Source organism: Canis lupus, chromosome X (assembly GCF_048164855.1).
Source record: "Canis lupus baileyi chromosome X, mCanLup2.hap1, whole genome shotgun sequence".
NCBI classification, from domain to species: domain Eukaryota; kingdom Metazoa; phylum Chordata; class Mammalia; order Carnivora; family Canidae; genus Canis; species Canis lupus.
The window spans coordinates 120,826,908-120,850,475 of record NC_132876.1 but is presented as its reverse complement, the minus strand read 5'-3'; the positions used below and the strand labels follow the sequence as shown (position 1 = coordinate 120,850,475).

General features: G+C 46.7%; 1 protein-coding gene across 3 annotated transcripts in view; it reads left to right on the top strand.

Annotated features, from left to right (window-relative positions):
• Positions 1 to 23,568, top strand: part of LOC140627252 (steryl-sulfatase-like) — a 153,314-nt gene that overhangs the window by 68,494 nt on the left and 61,252 nt on the right. For all 3 annotated transcript variants that reach the window (XM_072815362.1, XM_072815360.1, XM_072815361.1), the window contains exon 6: positions 4,915 to 5,051. In XM_072815362.1, the coding sequence (XP_072671463.1) occupies positions 4,915 to 5,051 (137 nt within the window). The remainder of the gene's footprint in view (positions 1 to 4,914; positions 5,052 to 23,568) is intronic.

The following is a 23,568-nucleotide window of genomic DNA, read 5'->3' as shown; positions in this document are numbered from 1 at the left end:
GTTGTCAGGGTCGTGGGGAAGGGAGATGCAGACGTCCCCTGTGGGCCTGCCGTGGCCCCTCCGTCCGGAAGGGACTGCACAGCGAGGGTTCCCTCCCGGCCCGGGGGCCGTGTCGCCGGGCTTGGCCAGGCGGGCCCGGCTGCCATGTGCGCGGCGCGGCCGCTGTCAGTAGTAGGTCTCGGGTGTCCCCTCCTCGGAGCGACAGCGCCTTGGGCCCGGCTCCCTAGTTGGCCTGCGGCCCAGTGGGTCACCTGCTTGTCCGTTCCGGGCGCACATTTCAAAACGCCCCCACCTTGACATCGTGCCGGTGATGCGGACAGCCGGCTCTCCGTCATGTTTGATGTATTTATTATTCTTTCTGAAGCCGATGGGCACACGCCACGGGTCTGTCCTCAGCACGTTGTGCCAGCCACATCCCGTATCGGCAGCTCTGATCACGTACGTGCTCGGGGGCCGGCTTTGTAAGCTGCCTCGGCTCTATTATTTTTTTTAAAGATTTTATTTATTTATTTCACAAAGAGAGCTTGAGCACAAGCAGACAGACAGGCAGACGAGAAGAGCAGCAGATTTTCCACTGAGCGTGGAGCCCGTTGTGGGACTCGATCCCAGGACCTTGGGATCATGCCCTGAGCTGAAGGCAGACAGTTAGCCGACCGAGCCACCCGGGCGCCGCGCGGGTTTGCATTCTCATGCTAGTTCCACTTGTGGGCACAGGTGGCAGGGACCCCTGGGAGCTTTTTGCTTGTTTGCTGCTTGGGTTTTTGTGATTTTTGTTGTTGTCATTTATTAATTTAGTCAGTTGGTTAGCTAAGTTGTGAAATAGTAACTGTTGCGTCATTTTATACTCTCGTAAAAAGGAAAAGAGATAGATTGCAACCCCAAACCCTAGAACTCCAAAGCACGATGCGGATGATTAACAGTAACGGGCTCAATTTGATCTTGAGGCAGGAGGGCCCTGGGACCTCAGAGTCCGAGGTTTTATGCTTCCTTTGGTTTCCAAAGTCCAGAGGAACATGAGTGTAAAGTGTGATAAGCAGCAGATCTGAGGGGTGATCCCACTCCACCCCGTGTGGGCTGGATGGCCCCAAGCTCTCTGCAACCTGAGGAAATTTTTAAAACGCATTTGGCAAAGTGTGTATTCGTTTCTTTATCAGAGGTGAACTGGTTAGCGAGCATTGTGATACCCAGTTCTAAATTTGAGATGTTTTTGGTTACCATGAGGACTCAAGGTGCTAAATAAATATACACAAGCCTCATTGATTTCATTAAATACCAGTGTTTCTTGAGTGCTCTTTTGGGTGGCAGAGATGATGAACAAGAAGGGATCGTCCCGTCGAAGCCATCAGAGATTTCTGAGTTAGAGTTTACATATTGTGTACGTATATGCCTGTACCAGTAGGTGTATATTTGTACGTGTGTATATACACCTGTACTAATAACATATAGGTGTGTATGTGTGCTGATACAGCTATACTGCTGTGAATGTGTGGGTTTATGTGTGTGTGGCTATATACACCCATACTCATGATACATGTGTAGTTGTATACATGTACGTACATATACTAATAATGTACATGGGTACATAGGTGCATGTGTGTACAGCTGTACTGATATGTGTGTAGGTGCATAATGCATCTGCATATTAATATATATAGATGCATATGTGCATATATGCACAGCTATACAAAGCATATATACATTCATAGGTGTGCTTGCGTGTGTGTATATATGTATCTATACACCGATATCACTAATATATGTATTAGTGTGTGTGCACGCACATATACAGGTGTATATCTATGTATTTATGTATTTATATATATGTACCTATATTAAAATCATATACGGGTGGGATCCCTGGGTGGCGCAGCGGTTTGGCGCCTGCCTTTGGCCCAGGGCGCGATCCTGGAGACCCGGGATCGAATCCCACGTCGGGCTCCTGGTACATGGAGCCTGCTTCTCCCTCTGCCTATGTCTCTGCCTCTCTCTCTCTCTCTCTCTCTCTCTCTGTGACTATCATAAATAAATAAAAATTAAAAAAAAATCATATACGGGTATGTGTGTCTGTGTGTGTGTATACACACAGCCCTATAGTGATAGACGTAGGTGTGCAGTATATGTGGGTGTGTATGTGTGTGTATACTAATAATAATATACATATAGGTGTATGTGTGTACATATATAGATATACATACTATTAACATACATAAGTATATATGTATATATTTGAACGTGTATATCTATATCAAAACTCGTATATGTATATATGTGCGTATATATTTATATACAGAGCCCTATGCTAATAATATGTATGTAGGTGCATAGTATATATATATGTGTGTGTGTATAGGTGTATGTGTGTACAGGTATATATATATACATACACAGTAATAACATGTAGGTATATATGTACATATTTGTATGTATACCTATGTTAATAACGTACATAGGTAAATGTGTATGTATATGTCTGTATGTATACATATAGATGTATATATACACACAGCCCTAACTAATAATATATTTGTAGGTGCATAGTATATATATATATGTGTGTGTGTGTGTGTGTATACATACAGAGTCCATATACATACAGAGTAATAACATGTAGGTATACATGTACTTATTTGTATGTACACCTATGTTAATAACTACGTAGGTAAATGTGTATGTATTTGTCTGTATGTATATACATATAGATCTATATATACACAGCCCTACACTAATAATGTATACATAGGTGCATAATATGTGTGTATAATATATGTATGTCCATGTATGTGTAATATATGTATAAACATGTGTCTACATGTACATATACACGCTTATACTAATAACACATACGGGTGTCTATGTATGTATTTGTAGAGATATATACCTTTATCAAAAACATATGGGTGTGTGTGTATATGTATATATACTAATGATCTATGTATGTACATGTATATATACACACATACTAATACATATATAGGTGTATATGTTTATCTGTGTAATCCTATATTAATATATATCAGTAAATGTGTATGTATATGTGCTAATATATATATAAAAAAAAGAAATGCACTACGTTATCTTGAAGTTAAAATTAGTGTTTTTGCCACCTATTTGGCAGTCTTCAAAGCATTGCAAATCATTGAGGGTCATTGCTTATGTAGTCCAGGTGACTGCTACACTTTTGATTTCCAGGAGGAACATATTATTTGAATACTTGGAACAAAAAGTGTAGCGTGCACTTCTGTCCAAAGTGAAATAAAAAATGTAATGCAATGTTATAAAAAAATATGTACACACACGTATATGTATATATATATATGTTATAATATATACATAGGTGCATAGTGTATATATATGTGTTTAGGTATATGTGTGTACAGGTATAATATGCATATATATCTATCTATACAGCTATATACTAATATATACACAGGTGCACAGTATATATGTGTGTGTCTATAGCTATACTAATAATATACGTATAGGCATATGTGTGAACATGCATATATACACATGTATACTAATAACATGCATAGGTGTGTGTGTATATGTACAGCTGTATGACTAATGTGTACAGGTGTATGTCTGTAAATATGTACACACAGCCCTCTACTAATAATATGCATGTAGGTACATAGTATACACATGTGTGAGACTATCTAGGTATATATATAAATATTGGTATATAGAGATGCATGTAATCCATATGTAGATATACACATATATCACGTAGGTGTCTATAACGGTACCTAGTCTAGAGCACCTTTTGCACCAACCATGTTGCACTGATGCACCCCTGCAGTGCCCGGGGGTCCTGGGATTTCATGTAGGATTTCATCCATGGAAGCTCAGAGTGCTCTTGTAGGATTTCATCCACGAACACAGGTGTCCTGAGCTTACACTACTTGCCAGTCACCATGCTGGTGCCGGCGGCACAGGGCTGTCCGTGACACACCCCAGCTCGTCGTATGGTGGGACGAGGAAGCACATGAGGGCTTCTTGGGGAGTGCACTGGACGCTCTAGTAGAAACTGCATTTGGCCACGAATCTGTTCCTTGATTCACTCCATTTGTGACTGCACAGCCTTCAAAAGGGCATTTATTCACTAGTCCCTTTTAGCCGGAAGGGAATTTCTGTGACTTTCCTGGACAAGGGTAAAATCTAAACTGGTTACATAAAACCAAAATGCATCAAGCAAGTGCATTCCTCCGAGATCAGAGGGCTGTCAAGAGCAGGTGCTGGGATGCCTTGACCCCTCTCAGCAGAGCTGGGCATAGCTCCCCGTCCCCCTTTGCACCCTCCCCAGGCTCATGAGCGCTGTCACAAGGGCCACATGTTGGCAGCCACTCACAGGTCTCCAGCAGCCCTGTGTTCCCACCAGGTCCAATGCCAGAGGTCCTGACCCATTCTGAATTGACACCTGCTTTTGAAGTGACCCAAGACTGTCGATTTGGGCCAGTTTCCAAGGCTGGTCCATGTAGCTTCCCAGACTTCAGGGCTGACCCTTGAGCGTTTGTCGCAGATACTTGTTTAGCAGCGGGAGGCGGGCAACACGCAGATCGGAGAGCCCAGCTGGCCTTAGACGGGCACGTGGTGTGGCCGTGAGCCGTGGGCAGGCCCGCAGATGCTGTCACCAGGAGGCAGCCCCAGGGGGTGGGCCTGGCCCGGGGGACACAGTCCCCAAGGGCCCTGAGCTCGTAGCAGTCACTGGGTGGAGAGGGCGCAGCGGGCCTGGCACACGGCCTCTCGTGCACAGCCGGGCTGGGGCTGCACCGGGCAGGCCGCACTTGCACCTGCGAGGCCGTCGGGGGTGCCGGGCCCTTCCAGGCCACGTCGGGGGGTGCTTTGCGGCCTCTTGGGCGGCCCACGTGCCCGCGAGGCCCGGCGCTGACTTGCCCTGGGCCCTTCCTCCCACAGAAACGCCGGGACGCCCTTCCTGCTGCTGCTGTCCTACCTGCACGTGCACACGGCCCTGTTCTCGTCCCCGGACTTCGCGGGCCACAGCCAGCACGGCGCCTACGGGGACGCTGCCGAGGAGCTGGACTGGAGCGTGGGTACGTGCGCGCCGCCCCACCGCGTCCCCTGCCCTGGCACAGCGCACGGGCCTCGGGGCTCCCAAGGCTGGGACAGCAGGCCAGGGAGCCCGCGGACGCTGAGCAGCACCCTGAGTCCCGCGGGCACCCCGAGGCGCCCTTCCCGCCTCCCCTGCACTCGGGCAGGTGGCCCTCGGGCCGCGGGCACCCGGACGCCACTAGGGCCTCGGCGCCCCTTCTCCTTCCTCCTGAGCACAGGACTCTCGTCCTGAAAAGCCTGCCGCTTTCTTCACGGGTGCTGGGAGGACGCCTTATTTAAAAAAAAAAAATTTAAAAAGGGAAGTGTGCCCTCCACCTCGTGAGATCACCACGACCTCGCTGCCTTTGCTTTCTCGGCAGAGCCGGGCGGGGTCTACGCCGTCGCAGGCAGGGGAAGCCGGGAGCCCTGAACTCCGCACTCAGTGCCCGGCCTTTCCGGTGACGCCGTCTCTGGTGCGGACGTCGCACAATCCCCGTGGTCACAACGGGACACAGTTGTCCAAATGCCACCAGTCAGCAGGCTGCTTAGGATTCCCACGTGTTTGTTTTCTTTCCCCCGTTTTTCCCTCCTTCTCTCATTGTTCCTCCTTCTCGTTGTGCACGGAACGGACAGCTCTGGACTCTTCCATGTAGATGTTTTCGAACTCCCTGCACATTGCCGAGGACTACAGCTTTGTGTTTCTTGGTGGTTTGTTTTTTGTTTTTTTGGGTTTTTTTGATCGGTTTGTTTCCAGCAGCACATTGAACGTGATGTCGGTTGCCTCCTGTGCCGATCACGAGAACAAGTCTTGGTTTGTCTTGTTTTGTTAAATCTCGGAAGGAGCACGGTCTTGAGAAACAAGAGGACCGGACCCTTCTAGCTGTCCATCTACAGTCTCTGGGAATTTGAGGGATGTCTTAACTTTCTAGGGTTCAGCTGTCTCCTCTTTACACGAGGAAACCAGAGCACGTCCTCAGTTGCTTCTCTGAGGGTCTGTGATCGTATAAAGTAACAGAGAGTCCGTAGGATGTGTGCTGAGACCCCAAAGCGGAACGAACACTGCCCTTTGTGAGATTTTCGAGACAAATCCATCGTCCTAGGGCTTTTCCACACGGCGGGACAAGCGTCACTTTTCTCATTGCTGCTTCTTTAAATGTTGCAGGTGAATCAGCTTGCACTTTGCACACGTTAGCCGTGTGAATCAGACTATTTCATCTCTTTGACGGCCGTTACGTGGCGAGGAATGGGTTTCTTACGCGACTCTAAGCCATGTGTGGGCTAGCAGGTGAGCTCATGCTGCTTACCATCAAGTGGACTGATTTTTATCTCATTATAAGGCCACATCTGCATCCCCGGACTCATTAGGAAGTGTGACTTTCAGTGTTTCCCTAGTACTGGTGCCGTCTAGGAGGAAACAGAGAGTGTTTCGGTTTCTGAGATCTGCATGAGAACCTGACGTCACATTTGTAGATGATCCTGTTCTTTTCTTTTTGCCAAAGAGTGAAATCGTCCCGCTACGGCGTGAGTTGATTACTCGGGATGTCTTTGCCGTTTTACCAATCCAGTCCACACGAGTGTTTCGAGGAGCATTCCATCGTCCCGAGAAAAAAGCCTTTCCTTTTGATGCTGACGGGGCTGCAGCACTCTGAATAATTATGGAGTAAAATAAAATGGGAATATTTGCCTAAAGATGATGCATCCTGCATGAGAACTCTATGAGAGAAGACCAGAAAGCTGCAGAGGGTGCACATCTGTCATCCAGAGCATTTTCTTCCAACATTTTTGGGTGCAGCCTAGCTGCATGGAGCCTCACCTTCTCCACTGCAGGGTTCTTTATACCTGGAAAGGCACATACACAACGAAAGCACCTTTATTACTTAATTACGCTCCATGGCAACTTGCACGCCGCCTCACCATGTCTATTGCCTTATTGTTAGCTGTGTGATGGTGCCGTGCTGCATGGTTATAGTCAGCGATGCACGTGAGCTCACAGATGCACTGCGAGGACCACAGAAGGGGCCCTGCCGAGATACCTGGTGGCTGGCTCACAGCCTGACCCTAGAATCCCTCTAAGTAACCCCAGGGGTGGCTGGCCTTCTGTAATCATCTCAGCTACGGCCTCCTCTGGGCGTGCTCTACACCCAGCCCTGGACTTGGCCCACGTGCCCTCCTTTGTGCCGTGGGCCGTCTGTGCACCACGAGGTAGGGTCATCATCCCCATTCTGCAGGTAAGGCAGGTGAGGGTTGGTGGAGACGAATACAGCTGCGTCAGCTGTATTAATTACAGAATTAATATGACAGATGAGCAGGAACCGGAATCCAGCAGAGCATGAAGTCCCTTGCACCTGGTTCCACTGCCTTCCCTGTAATGAGAAAGGCCGCCTCATAAGCACAGTAAATCACAGGGAAAGGGCGCATTCCTTCATTACTCACATTTATTGAATGCTATGTGCCTAATTTTTTTTTCCTTTTTTTTTTTTTTTAAAGATTTTATTTATTTATTCATGAGACTCAGGGAGAGGCAGAGACACAGGCAGAGGGAGAAGCAGGCTCCATGCAGGGAGCCTGACGTGGGACTCGATTCCGGGTCTCCAGGATCACGCCCTGGGCGAAAGGCAGTGCTAAACCACTCAGCCACCTGGGCTGCCCATTTTTTTTCTTTCTTAGAGGGAGAGTGTAATAATGATAAGTCCCTTAACATAAGGGAAGTTAAAAGCCACTGAGGGATTTAACATTCCTCCAGGAGATCTTAAGATAACACAGAGTGGAAACTGATGAACGAGTTTCCCAACAAAGTTGTGGAGAAATTGCTTGAGAGTTTGGAGAGCAGAAGGGTAGGTGTATGGGGCCAGACCATCATCTCATTTCAGCAGGATACCCCCACAGTCGAATCCTGTGGGTCGTCAGGGCACCGTCGCAAAGCACAGTTTTTAATCCCAAGTAATTCTGAAGCCGCAGAGCTTTGGGGAGGGACAAATGGGCAAAATCACAGTGTGTTCACGTGTGCGCCGAGTATCTTGGGGCTGTGCCATTGTAGCCGTTTCTCTTCCCCCAGAAATGGAGTGAAATTTACTGGAGAGCTGTGAAGGGGAACGGGGCCTAGGGAGCCAGTAGAGGGACAGAGGTGGTTCCCGCCTCTGGTTTCTTACCTGTGGCTTGTACCGTTCCAGATGACACCTCCAGTCTGTCGGGTGGGATTTGCATGCACTCAGCATTTATTTAGAGCCCTGTGCTATTAATAGAGGTACAGGACGGAATCATAAATCAGCACTGGCTCAAGATTCAACTAGCAAATTCTATATCCTACAAAGAGAAATGCACATTGAGAGCAATGAGGTGAACGCTAATATAATCCTCTGCCTTCCGGTCAAACCTTTCAATTAAAAAAAAAAAAATCCATGCCACTTCAAGGGTTGGTATCCTGTGGCTTAGATGGGACTTTCTTTTTTCTTTTAAACAAAAAACGTGAGCCTTTTTCTTTAGTAGAAGAATTACCAACCATCCTGGTGGCATGGAGAAGTCTTCAGGAGTCACCTAGTTGCTCGGTCTCTGTGATGTGGTTCCCCTAGTGGCTGTGCCTGATACAGTGAACCTCAGTTTCCCCCTGCCTTGGCCTCTGTGGGGCTGAACACTGCCACCTTCTGTGGGTGCAGGGATGGAACACACAGACAATTGGAAGGACAAATATCAGACAGGTTCATACAAGACAAGGTGGGGGTATGGTACAGAGTGAATTCCTCTCTTCCATGCCTGATGTGTAGTTAAGCACGTGGCATGCACTATCGATGGCCACGCATCAAACCCATCGTCAGGAATGGAGGATACATTGCAAGATCTCATTTAGTGGATCAGGAAAGGGACAAGAACCTGAAGTCACGCAGTGAGGGCCCTTGGATGTCAGTCAACACCCCCTCAAACCTATGAAAGGATCCTAACCAGGGTTTGGCTTATTGGGCATGAGTCTCATGGATTATCCGTTTAAAAACGGACTCTTTCTCAGAGACTCGTGAGACTCTGAAATGCAGTGTGTAATGGATAACCCCTCACGTAGTAGGTCCGTTTGGCTGGGCCATAGTGCTCTGGTGGGGTTCACGTAGAAGACATTTGCTTCTAGGATGCTGCAGACCAGGAGCAGAGCAGGGGCTCAATAAGTCATATTTAGAGGCGAGATGATAGGGGTGAGGTGCGGAGAGTTGCAAGGCCCTATCCGAGGTGCTGAAACTGCTAGGGGAGGTGGATAATTGTCCACCTGTGGGATCTTACCTGTGGGTCACACTGCTTTGTGAGGATTTTGAAAGCGGTTGAGTAACTCATGACTCTAGGTTTTCTTGGATTGAAATCTGAGGTAAAAGTTCAGAAATGGGGACACCGGGTGGCTCAGTGGTTGGGCGCCTGCTTTCGGCTCAGGTCGTGATTCCAGGATCCGGGATCGAGTCCCGCATCGGGCTCCCGGTGAGGAGCCTGCTTCTCCCTCTGCCTATATCTCTGCCTTTCTCTCTCACTCTGTGTCTCTCATGAATAAATAAATAAAACTTTATGAAAAAAGTTCAGAAGTGAGGTTCCATGCTTCTACTTCTCATCCACTGGCATCACAGGGTCTAAAAAATAAGTAATGGCAATTTTCTCTTTGTGATTCTTTTGTTGTCTAAGGAATGTAATCTGGGCCATAAGGCTGTGTATTTCCTCTGGGATTCAATACATCAGTTTTCTATCTTGAATTTTTAAATGCTCCTTTTCTTGATAAATGGGGCCTCCTCTAAAGCGTGAAAATAACATGTTCGCTTCTGATGCATACTGAAAATGGAATGGCCAGATAGAATGTTCGAGGGAAGGGCAAAATAGAAACAGTCCCCAAAAGGAAAGCAAAAGAACCCCTGGACTGAGAAGAGGAGAAGTGGGGGTATCAGAATTCAGGGGTAAAGAGCACTTCAAAACACAATCAGTTCCAAATAGGAAGACATGAAAAGACACAAGTCGATTTATAAACTTTAGGGTTGTAGGAGATTGCTGACCTAGCAATATTTGAGGAGCTTTGGGGTCAGTGAGGCTGGATATTACTTCGAGAAGCATGGAGGGACGTGGGCAGAGGGATGACTTATTGGACTGTGTCTGAGCTCTGTTCTGCTTGGAGGGAGACCAGGAGTCAGGTGTTGGCTCAGGATGTGGAATTGGGTGATTTTCAGTCCTATGCAGAGGCAGGGAGATGGATCATTGAATTGATTGATGATTGAAATTTTGTCCGGGAGTATCACAAAAGACAACTCGACATTGGAGTTTGGGGCATTAGGGAATGACCGCAGTATCTGACCACGGCAGGGTGGGGGCTGGTAGCTTGGGAGGTGATGGGTTGCAGGTCCAAACAAGATGGCAGGGAAGGTATTGGAAGCCTGGGAGGAGGTGAAAGCGTTTACATGGCCGAGGTAGCACCATGACGGGTGTGCGTACAAATGTGGAGTGCTTTTAGGTGTTTGGATAAAGGACAAGAAGTCAAGCCTCTTGTGTCAAGCACATCAAGGGACTGGAAAGCCACAGCACTCAGCTGGCTCCTTCATCGTGAGTGCACACACGTGAAAGACCCCAAGCTCCATTCCCCTATGGCTGGGATAGCTGATTAGCTTCATTCAATTTCAGAGTGGACGTTTATGGCTGGGCAGCACATGGGATGAGTGATGGTGTAGTTCATAGGGAGCGATCATGGACCACACATTCATTAACTGGGCCTCCAGTTTTATCAAACACCCAATGGAGACTTGAGAATTATTTCAAGAGTTGGTCACCAGCCAAAGTTCCAGGTTTTTAGTAGGTTTCAGGGAATAAGGGAGGTGGTCTTTGCACACTAAAGCATGCTGGCTTCCAGCTCTGCACAGCAGAGCCCCATCTGTCAGCTCCATGGCATGAAGGCAGGACTAAGAGGGAAATGCTAGTAATAGATGACTCATTGTCCCCTTGTAGTTGTGGTGCACATCACAGGGAACTGTGCTCAGGACAGTTCTACTCTGAGGCAGTGGGAAGCGGAACATGGAAGCATTTTGTCATAAAACTCTTAAACTTCTCAAGTAGAACAAGTATATCCTCCAGTCTTGTGCAGCCAAGATCGAATGTGTTGTGAATTTTTAAATGTGTTTTTAATTTGCATTGTGTTTAAAAGTGTGCTCTGTGGAGCTGAAACACAAATAAATGCAGCTAGGACTCAGTGGCTCTAGAATAGACAGAATGATGGAGAAGAACAGGAAGCCCAGAAAGAGACTCTCGTGTCAATATAAAGGTGGCCTTTCAAGGCAGACAACTAAGAATAGATGATACGTTAATTGCATTAGGATGATTAAACTTTTGGAGACATTATAATTACCTTACTGGTCCCTGGCACTGTGGAAAGTGTTTTGCATGCACTTAAAAGAGATAGTGATGGTGGTTGTAATGATGATGATGATGATGGTCATGGTAGTGATGGTGACGGTGATGATGGGAGGTGATGGTGATGATGAAGATGATGATGATAATGAGGATGATAGTGATGGTGATAGTGATGAAGGTGTTGATGATTTTGAAGAGGAGGATGGTGATGGTGATAAGGTGATGATTTTGAAGAAGATGAGGGAGATGAAACATTACTTGTTTCACAGAAGTAATGATGATAATGTTAATAATGACGGTGATGACAGTGACGATCATGATGAAGGTGATAATTTTGACTAAGATGAGGCTGATGGTGGTGATGATAATGATGGTGATGGTGATGATGACAGTGATGATGGTGGTGATGGTGGTGATGGCGATCATGATGAAGAACAGGCTGAGGGTGATGATGATGATGATTGAGGTGATGGTGATGATGAGGTTGGTGATGATGAGGTTGGTGATGATGGTGATGATTTTGCTGATGTTGCTGCTGGTGATGATGATGGGGTTGGTGATGATGGTGATGGTGGCGATGGTGATGGTAATAATGCTGATGGTGATGATGATGGGGTTGGTGATGAACATGACGATGCTGGTGATGATGGCGATGGTGATGGTGGTGAAGGTGATGGTGATAATGCTGATGGTGATGATGATGGGGTTGGTGATGATGGTTGTGGTGAAGAAAATGATGATGAATGAAAATGATGAAGATGATAATGATGAAAATAATGAAGATGAAGAGAAGAGAAAAGAAGTGATGGTAATACAGACAAGGAAGGCAGTTTCTTGAGGAGCTGTAGTTTAGGAAACTAGAGTGACTTACCCAAGCTCACTGAGGTGGCATATGACGCCTAGAATGTTAATCTTGTTCTGTGCTATGCTGCTATTCCCCATTCCTCTAAATGAATTCCGCACGCAGATTGAATTTGGAAAATTGACCCACAAAATAATACAAGAACGTATAATTGGACCTTATTTATCCAGTATATCCTTGAGCAAGCTCTTTCTAAGAAGCGAAGAAATAAGTAAGGAGAAGATTGTTAGATGTATATAAAATCTAAAATCTCCAGTTGTCAAAAAAGATAACTCAAAGTACCAGTGACAAACCACTTTAAAAGCACATGCACGGTTCACATAAAATAAAGAGAAAATCCCTTAGCTTAGAAGAAATTTATACAAAGAAATTGATTAAAAGAGAAATACTGGAAGAGGGACTTAGTTGTGCCAGTGTACTGTGTTGGTTCACTACGCAGTTGGTTGCATTGAGCATTATGATTTCTAAAATAATAATAATAACAGTAGTGATAATTTCTCTCCCCAGAAATCTTGCGTAACATGATGAGTGACACACGAAACCTGTTAAAATGATAGATGCCACATTATATTGATTGCTAAAAAGGGCAGAGATTTCTCTTGACCTTTTTTTTTTTTTTAATTCAACAATAACAACGATCTGTTGCCCTTTATCCGGCAGGGTCAGCACATTTCCTTAAGCCCCTACTCGCAGGATGACCTGATGAAGAGCTAAGTCTTCCCGGTCTCTTCCAAGTCGCTGCCACCAGCCGTACCTACCACCCGGTTAACTTACAAAGTATATTTTAAATATTCATCCAGCACTTGCTATTTCTGAATCCCAAGGCATCTATGACACAATTATTAAAACTCAACTCAAGCAACAAATTGGATTTTATTTTCACACTGGTGCTTCTCTTCATTGAAAATTCCCTTTTGGAATTTTTCAGAGGATTTGAAGTTGCTTGGGAGCCGTGTGTGTGTGTGTGTGTGTGTGTGTGTGTGTGTGTGTGTGTTTACATGGGGTCCTTTGGCATAATGTTTCTCCTAAATGGCGCACTTTTTTTGGCAGAGTTTCTAAAATCTGCTTAATTCAATAACTTAAGTGTGACGCTAATTCCCCAAAGTGGAAACTGATGTTTAAAAAACAAAAAAAATTAAAAAAAAAAAAGGAACTCTCCCAGTGTTCCCACACTATCAAATCTTGGGTATATGCTGAGAGTTGGCACCTTGGCTTTGCATCAGCTAAAATACGACCTCTAGTCTTGTCTCCGCAAGCACTTCTCACCAAGATAATCATGACATAGAGCCTGGCACCCAGTATCTTCCTAGGGACTTTTGACAGGACTTGGTATTACACTACCTCTGCCTACTGGACAGATTTTTTTTATTCCAGCAGATCTAGGCAGGAGAGAAATGAAATAGTTCTCCTTTCCAGACCACTGTTTACCTGCATGCGACATACATAACGAGGTCGTTGGAACTTCAGGAAGACGTCTCAGAAGTGGAGAGAACCCATAAATTGTAAAGGGATGTCTAATACAGACCTACATATATATAATTTCTCTCTCCACGGTTGTCAGACTGATTTAATCAAAAGACAGTATAAAAAAAATCACATGTTTGATCTGCAAAGGTATACACGAGGCTTCAGGACACGTGCAAAACAATTCAGTAGGCCATGTCGGAGCACTTGTTGTAGACGTTCAAAACACAGGGCTTCCTCGAAACCGTGCGTGTGATGTTGTTCCTAGAATGTCCTTTTATTTAGGTTCATACAACTTCCAGCCTTGGAGAAAAAACAAGTGAATTTATGATAAATGAAAATAAGATCACCGGTGCCAAGATCTTCCATTATTGTCGTTTTCTGAGATGTATGTCTGAGGACCCCTTTGTGCGTCATGGTTTGGAGGACACAGCAGTCATGGGATGACACTGACCGACTTGGAGTCTTGCTTCCTCCCGTGCTTCCTCATCAGGGTGGTTTTCCGGCCATGCAGGGGCTATCCTGCATCCGGACACGCCAACAGCTGAGTCCTGGGTACACGTAGTTGAAGAGCAGAGCTTGGAGGTACCCATCCATCGACATCTCATCTTTGCAAGATGGCGTTGCCATCTGTATTTTTCGTTTAATTTGAAAGTTTTCCTCATTGTGTGTCATTGTTTTGCTAATTGCAAAGCAATCAGTCACGAGCAAAACCAAGGAACACAGACACAGGGGAGAGAAAGGAGGTGTCGCAAGTGACCCTACCCCCGATGGGCAGCCTCACTGATGACCTAAGACAAAGGTTTCATTGCCTCTGTGTTGCCAATATTATGTCATAATATTATGACGTGGTTTTTATTATTAAGAGTATTTTTTTTTTGCAAACTCTGCACGCAGTTTTTGCAGTTTTCCTTGTTTCACAGAAGTAAATTCTGGGATATTTTTCAATTGTGGCATTTGGATTTCCACTTCATGTTTCTTAGACTTCAGCTTACTGAACCGTACCTCTGGGAGAGACTGCTCGGTTGCCACTGCGTCTTTGTTTTTCTGTTTCAAGCAGTGCTGCTTGAACAGGTGAATACTCTGAATTTGTGTGAACATACGTGAAAGAAATGTTTCCCAAAATTGAAATGTTGAATCAAAGGATCTTTAAAAATTAAGTATTAGTAAATATTTCCTAAAACATCTTATTTTCCCCCAGTACGGTGGGACATTCACTGATGATTTGTACGAATGCTAATTTTTTCACAACCTCAACAACTCTAGATATTATGATTCTGAAAAGATGTTTACTTTTATATTTCTCAGGTGAAACATGCTATTTCACTATTTCAGTTTTACTTCCTGTTGCACCTGCAGTTAAAACTATACATTTTCATCCAGTGTTGTGCTTTCTCTCTTTATTTTTGTATCCCTAGACTTCTTTTCTGTTGGATTGTCCATCTGTATTCTTATTGATTTAAATGGGCTCTTTACATATTAAGGATATTAATAGTTTGTTGTATATTACAGATAGTTTTCTTGTTTGTGTTTGTATTCTATTTATAGACTTTTTGTGGTAAATTTCTGCGGTCAGAAATTCCTTTGTGACTTTGGGGATTCATGATGTGCTTCGAAAAGGGTCTCTCCACCTACCAAATTGTGTGTGCCTTTTCTCTCGTGTTTCTTCCAAATATGTTTATGGTCTCCTGTTTTATAGTTAGATACTTAAATTATGGGAAGGAACGTGTTTGTGACCGTTGCCATTTGTTGTTACTATGGCTGTTGGTTTCGGGTAGGTGTAGTCCAGGGGTCATGTTCCACAGTGAGCAGCCCCAGATGACTCATCAGGCAAGGTCTACTCTGTGAGTGAGCACTGGTGATGGGTTCATACCTGTGTCATCACCCGTGGATGTGGTGCTAAAGCATATTAGGGCGTGCAGGGATGGCTGTCCACACCCCCAGCAACTACCTGTTCCTCTTGGGTGTTATTGTTCCTCATAGCCAGGGGCACAAAACCTTGAGACCACGTAGGGGAGAGGCTGTCTCCAAATGCCCCCAAAGGGACATTCCCGCTCTGCTCCCCAACCTCTTCCTGGGCAGCAAGGAGGGAGTCAGGTGGCTGATGCCAGGTGGCATCCTGACCTCATTGGCGATCCCACCTGCACCCCAAGTCTCCAGGTGTGCTTCTGGGATCTCTGCTCTGCTTCCCCTTGATGGTCTCGAATCTTATTTCTTCTGGATTTGTTGTTTCAATTTCAAAGAGAGTTAGGCATAGGGAGGGGGACAGAAATAGCATATGCCCACCTTGTTTCCAGGATATTCAACAAGCAGTGTTAAAGTTACATTTCAGGAACAGAACTCAGACCTGAGACCACGTCTCTATGCCCCATGTGGTCTTAACTGGAGAGGGTTGGCCCCATGACATGTGGCTTGTGCATGTTGGTGGCAGTAGGGGTGCTGGGGAAGGGTGTAGACTTTGGGGCCAGATGCATGAGGTTCAGCTGCACTCCCAGCACCCCCCATCTTCCAAGCTGGGACAGGTCACCATTCTCACTGGGCCTATCTTTCCTCATCCATAAATGGGGGTCATACCATTGCCTGTGTCGCTGGGCTGTCTTGGAGCATGCTCCCGGATGCATGAAGAGCTCCACAAAGCGTGCTGATATCGTGATGGCCACACACACACCTTCCACTGACTCACTGCTGTCATTATGTGTCTCTGCTTTGCCATTTCTCTCCGTATACTTCCCTGTGCTTGTTTGGTGGAGATGGGAAGCACGTGGCCATAGATGTCCAAACACAGTTTCATGGGTTAGCGTCTTGTGAGCTTTTGTTGCTTTGATATCTGTCCGTGAGAAAATGGACTGAATGGCCCCTTTCCATGGACTATCCTCTGAGATCATTGGCACATAAGTGTCTGCCTGCAATCTGTTGGGGCTGCATCTCCAAGAAGCCTTGTGGGGTGGGAAATCAGGTTTGCCCAGAGTCTGGGGGTTGCTACCCAGAGTCTGTGTGTGTTCTGAGCTGAGGGCCGGGCTCAGACACCGGAGCCGTGTCTCTCAACGTGGCGGCCGGAGCTCTATGTTGGAGACGATGATGGCTCAGGGCTCATCTGTTTGCTTAGGGTTGCAAGTATTTGGGAAGGAACATTTCTTTATGGCAGGACTCTGTACACCGTTTTATTTGCTCCCAAGCAATAGGAAAAAAAAAAAAAAAAGTAAAGGCAGATTATAAAGTAGCAGATTTCCAAAAATGACTCCTTCTCAATGCAAAAAAGATCCTGTCCACGGGGGACCGCAGACGCCGTCGATGCAAAGAATGGGAACAAATGTTTGTCATTTCTGGAGTTAACTGGGACCTCACATCCGATGTCATTCATTTAAGCTCACTAACAGCAGGGGCCCCCGTTGGCTTCTGACCTTTACCAGCTCCTGAAATCGTGAAGCAAATACCCGGTGACATTCACCTGTAAAGTCTCCGGTGAGTCGGTCGTGGCAAAGTGTAACTTCTGCACACGTTCACATCTCTGGTTCATAGCAAGTGGTTATCGAAAGAACACTGTTGTCATAATATTTTTTCATTCTGAAGTAAGACAATACTCGGGAGAGAACAAATATGACCAAATTACAGCATTTTAAGTATTTTAACTTTACAGAACGGAAGGTACAATTGCCTGTCAGATGCCTTTGTCGGCACGGCTGTATGTTTCCTGCCAAGTTTCATCAGTAACAACCGTCTCATAAATGCATTTATGCATCTGAATTTTAGCAAGTAAATAAGCCGTACTTTCAGCAGAAGAAAGCCTGCAGTCAATAAGCTTCTCTGACGGTCTGTGAAGCTTCAAGGACCGAGTTCAAGAAAAAAAAAAAACATTTCACCTTGTTGACACGGGTTGACATTGTGGTTTTGTTTCATGCTGCCTGGCAGCCAAGCAAAGGAGAGAAAAGTCAGAGGACGTTACGATGTATTTTGAAATGGAAGGAATTACCATATTCACAAAGAGGAGTGGACGCGTCCATCTCAGCAATGCTTCTTCATTTTATCCTCAGAGGTCTTCTGGGAGGGCATCCCGGGAGGGGGATGCTTCTCTGCAAAACCCAGGAGAGAGAGGAGCGAGTGTTGCTCGTACACTGTTGGCCAAGGAGGGGCTGCAGTCTAGGATTGGGAGAAGAGAAAGGGAATCCTTGACCACCACAGTATAAAGTAGGCTCAGGGTAGGACCCGTGCTTGAGCGTCTGCACTCATCTACACGTGGATTGGCACAAGCACGCCTGCACAGAAGTGTGAGCAGTATACTGCACACATACCGCCTGTCTCACCAAAAGCCAAGAAATCCCCTAGCTAGCTGTGGCTCCACAGGTGGGATCTCCTTGCTCTTGCCCACGGCTTTGTGTTTCATGACCTCACTCTGCATTTCATGCATGTGCCATGGTGACCGTCCCCAGAAAGCCATTTCCTGGAGTTGGGTCTTGCTTCTCCTGAAAGGAAGCATTTATCCCTCCCCCTGCAATTGCTTCAGAGTCCCACCTAAAGTATTTCTTAATGAGGAGGTGGGCTCTTCTTCCTTTGCTGCTACCCGGGTCTCCGTGGCACTGGAAATGCAAGTCACTGGCCAGGGCCATCTCTTCTCAAGCTCAATGTTTGAAATGCCATTTGCCTGCTATTCGGTATGGGTTTGTCTTTCTGCTCTGAGAGCAACCATGGGAGAGGTCACAGGGCTTGCCCTTGTTTTAGGAGGAAGCATGACATCCAGGTCTGGGATGGTCAGCTCTGCAAATGCCATTGGCAAATGCATTTGCCCTGCAAATCCCATGGCTCTCTGGAGGTCAGCCCTGCAAATCCCATGGGCCCTGCAAATTCCATGGGCTCTCTGGAGGTCAGCTCTGCAAATTCCATGGGCTCTCTGGAGGTCAGCGCTGCAACTCCCGTGAGCCCTCTAAGGGTCAGCGCTGCAACTCCCGTGAGCCCTCTGGGGGTCAGCTCTGCAAATCCCATGAGCCCTCTGGAAGTCAGCCCTGCAACTCCCATGAGCTCTTTGGAGGTCAGCTCTGCAAATCCCATGGGCTCTCTCTGGAGGTCAGCCCTGCAAATCCCATGGGCTCTCTCTGGAGGTCAGCCCTGCAAATCCCATGAGCCCTCTGGAGGTCAGCCCTGTAAATCCCATGGGCCCTCTGGAGGTCAGCCCTGCAAATCCCATGGGCCCTCTGGAGGTCAGCCCTGCAAATCCCATGGGCCCTCTGGAGGTCAGCTCTGCAAGTCCCATGGGCCCTCTGGAGGTCAGCTCTGCCTGGCAGGATCAGACATCTGTGCCCTTGGGCAGCTTCTGGCTTTGGAGAGTGGAGCCCCTCATGCCCACTGGACATGAGCCCCTCAAGCATGACCATCAGGCTACTTGCTCAGTAATTTTTAAAGAGTAAAGATTGGAATTCCTAACGCCGAGCCAATACGAGGACTCCTGTGTGGCTAAAGACACAGGCACCTTATGGCCACTGGGGACTTGAAGTCAGAACCCTGTAATCGTCCGGCTTCCCCTGTCTTGTATGGGTGACGCTATTAAAGTTACCTATTGTCTGTACCTCCATGACTCCAGCTGACCCATTTGCCCACCAGTTGGACACGCTGCACACTTGCTGTGGTTGGCCCTGGACTCTGCTCTCGGCTATCTTCCTTTTAATTGCTTTGCTCTTACAAAGTCACCCTTATCTTCAACAATGCATTTTTAACTGTCCCTTAAGCGGATCTTGATTTTATGTGTGTGCTGCAGGTGTGCACATCTGGAAAGCCTGATGTAAATCACCGTTTCAGAAAAATCCAGTGATGGGGCAGCAAGCGTAAAAGAAAAATGTGCACCGTGCATGTTTTCCCTTCTCTTTGGCTCCTATGTGAGTTTCCAGTAAAACCGAAATTGTGACAAAGTAGTCCGTTTTCTGCAAAAACGAGTTTTTGCATCCTTAGCCCGTAGGTGTAAAGACTACAGAGTAGGGGATGGAGAAGCATTAGTGGGGGGAGGTCACCAGAGCAGGAACAAGGCACGTCTGGTGATTCAAACAAACGTTTTGCTGTAATATTTAGTTGGAAATGCATTGTGTAGAATATTGATTCTGGTTCTCCAAATTAATTTAGTTCATAAATCATTAACCTCTGGGTTTCATAAACTCTGTAGCAGCGTTACCGTCTTTAGAGAGCCCAAAGCCTAATTTCACGTTCTCGGGCTTGGACAGATATTATGTTACCTTGAATTTACATCTCAAATTAAAATGAATCGATTGTAACGCTGTTTTATAAATCATTTTCATAAAGAAAATAACATCATCCATTATCAAGGAAATCAAGTCTCAATTAATTCAAACAGGATTAATAAAACATGTGGGTGCATTTTAATAAAACGAATGATAGCCACAACCACCAGCTGGCGAGTGAGAAACCTTGATCCGCCAACGGCAGCTAACCCGTGAAATCATTTGGTGATATTCTGGCCACTTACTGAAATGTTTTACGCGGATGGATGAGTTTGCTGGGAGGCATTTTTATGATGTGTCGTTTACAGGTGAGAAAGTGAGGTTCGGGGAGGTTGGGTGGCTTGGTGTGTGATTGCCAGCAGCCAGGGTGCTGCAGCCCCGCCACGGAGCCTGCAGGGAAAGGTACCGCTGAATTAGTCGGGCGGTGGACTGTGCGCTCCCCTCTACTGCACATGGTCCACGAGACAGGCCCGCGTGATGGTGTAACTTCCGGCTCCTTGATTCTAAGATGCCACCAAATCCCATGCTCCCGAGTCGGCCTCTGATACCATAAAGACATCTCTGTTCAAAATAAGACTCCAGATGCAGAAAACATGCAGCTGAATGTCGACGTGGACAGTACAGGAGTGTTGCGGGTGGTACTTGCTCTGCCTTCGGTTAACCGGTTTAACACATTTAATCTGCTCCTTAAATATTTCCTGGCAGGAAAAGAAGAGATGTATCAGGACTCAGGATGGTGAGTTAGAGCGGTGTTCAGACCTGATTGCGCTGAATACCAATGTGTGTATTTGAGAGCTGAGGTCAGGATTCGGGTCAGGAATACACCTGAACACCTGTTGCTTGTAGGTCAGGACCCCGTTAGGGCTCGTCCGAAGATCAGGTGCGATGGCCCCGCTGCAGGGGTCGATCCTTCGACCTGCTTGAATTAGTGGGATTAATGAATCAGATTCCGTGAAGTCATGAGTTTAGAGCACGGAGCCTGGTGCCTGGCACGCCCAAAGTGCTCCACGAATACTGCTTGCTATGATTATTATCATTTCCCAGATATGTCAAACATCTTTCTTGCAACGGGCATATGATGCCTCGTAGTCAACGCGACCTTCAGTTTGCCTGGGTGCAACTCCCCTGCAATGTCTGCGTGACTCTAGGGCGAAGCGTTGGTTTGACGGGGAGATAGATCTCAAGCTCTTAGGAATAGCTCACGGATGAGAAAAAGGTCTGTGATGGAAAAAAAAAACATGAATTCACAGGATCTTGTGTATTCTCTCAATGTCATGATTGATGCTCTACCTCATATTCGAGATGATCCTCACAGCCCCCAGAAGAGCCCGTCTGCCCAGAGCCTCGGTAGGAACCATTGAGCTACCCCTAAGAGCTTGAGCTGGCCCCGTAAGGAGGTGCGTGGTGCAGTGTTAGCCCAGGAGGGCTTGAATCTCTGATTAACGTGCAGGATCAGTGAAAGGAAACATAATTTGTAGTTTTGCACCTTCGTTTTTATAGATGGTGGAACCCAGTGTCACCTCCCCCCCCCCCAAAAAAAAACACAAAACAACCAACCTACAACCTCGTGCTAAAATAAAAGTGAGTGTGGATGGTGTGGTTGAGCATCACAAATAAGAATTCTGAAAGGTTTAGTTTTCTTGAAACTTGTCCTTCAGCTCTGCAGGTTGTCTGCACACAGCCCAGCTCACAGAGGGATTTCAGGGCAGCGCCCCCTCTCGTGAGATTTTGCAGAAGTCCTGGCTGCTGTATTTCCAGAGCATTGTGTTGACTTTGATCCGAGGGCGGGCCATGGGGGCATCTGGGCAAGCTTGCACGCCACGGCAAAGCCTGGGTGACCCCCCAGGGCAGGTTCAGCGGGTGGCCGGTGGCTGTTCAAAAGAGCAGAGGACTTCCCCAGAATCCCCAAACCTGATTTTGCAGCAGTCGGTAGAGTGCAGGCAGGACGATGGCATCGCTGGGTCAAGAGGGGCAAGGCCATGTGCTCACGTTGAGCGGAGCCCATCAGAGGCTGCCCGGGTCAGCCCGTGCACCTGCGATGCGTAGCACCCTCATGGAGCAGTGACCTCAGGCGCTCACTCGGAGTGGCCTCCTCTGGGCTCACAGGCACGCCAGCCTTGGGTTTCCTCTCACAGACGTGCGTGACTCCACTGAACGGACGCAGTGACACCGTCGTCGTACGTGCCTGTGCCTCGTCGATGCAGCAGAACACCGGTGAGGTCTCTGAGAATGAGAACTGGCTGGAATCATCCAGATCATTTCCAGCAAATGCGATACCCTGGGGAAAAAAATTAAAAAATAAAAAAATAAAAGAAAACAAAACAGCAACACGGGTTATTATTAACCCGGGGAGATAGCGGAGTAGAACCGTGAAGGCACCCCAGATGGTGGGAGCAGATGCAGGTGCAGGGGATAAATCACACGTGACGACTGTGATGAGGGCAAGGACAGGTTTAATGGAGGGAATCACAACATTATCACAACAACCAGGTACAGCTCAAAATAAGGCTGCGTTTCCGGGAATCGGTGTGAGCTCAGGCAGGAAGTAACTGGAGCGAGAAGCGCCGGCAACGCGGACCGAGAAGGGGTCACCTGTGCAAAAGCGGCATTAAAATCCCAAGGCTTTTCCGTTTCTGAGCTGCCCTGATCATCCTGAGTCCACGTTATTAAGTTTATTTCCTGGGAGGAAAAGTCAGGTGTTAAATTGAAAATGTACCCAAATCTCATTCTTGTTGGCAGTTCTTGCAATCCCTGAAATGCTAAGCACGTCCTTTTATTATACATCGGCATTCATTTAACGTTCAGTCACACATGCACGTTCTTCTAAAAGTATGGTCTTCGGACAGGTGTCATTTAGGAGCGTTTTAGAAATTCCGAGTCCCACCGATATACTGAATCGGAGGCTTCCTGTTAGCGTGGTTCCCAAGGTGATAAATCAACCCATTAAAATTGGAAGAACACTGACGTGTGATATGAATGCGCTAGGGAACCTGTGTCCTGCGTACAAGGTCTTGATTATTATGTGGGCGATGACCCAGAAGAAGGAAGAACAAAAGACCTACGTGCGTGCCTGAAGCAGCCCAACCAGTGCCTCGGTCTCACGTTGGCCTACCTTGCCAAAGCTCTTTGCAACACGGGTAGGCATGTCTTCTAAACATGTTTGGAGTGAAATCGTCTTGTAACCCTAGGAGACGTGAAAGTCCGCGAGGTAATTAAAGGGTGATCCCCAACTTAATGGATATGGTGAGTCGGATTGAATCGAAATCAGACAAGATCTGGCATTGGATGCGTCCGTGTAGATCTCACCGGTGGCCAGGGAGAGCATCCTCCTTGGATTAAAAGCCACCAGAAAAAATAAATAAATAAATAAATAAATAAATAAATAAATAAATAAATAAATAAATAAATAAAATAAAAAATAAAAATAAAAATAAAAAAATAAAAGCCGCCAGAGGGATCGTTCCGTGGCTCCTCCATCACGCGCGTGTGGCAGGCATCCTCGCCCGCAGCATCACTTGCTGGGGATGACGCGTGGGCCCCCTTTCTCTGGCCCCGTTGGTAGCACAGACGGGGAGCCAGCCTTGTCTCATCACTCAGGCATGGGTATGCAACACCGGC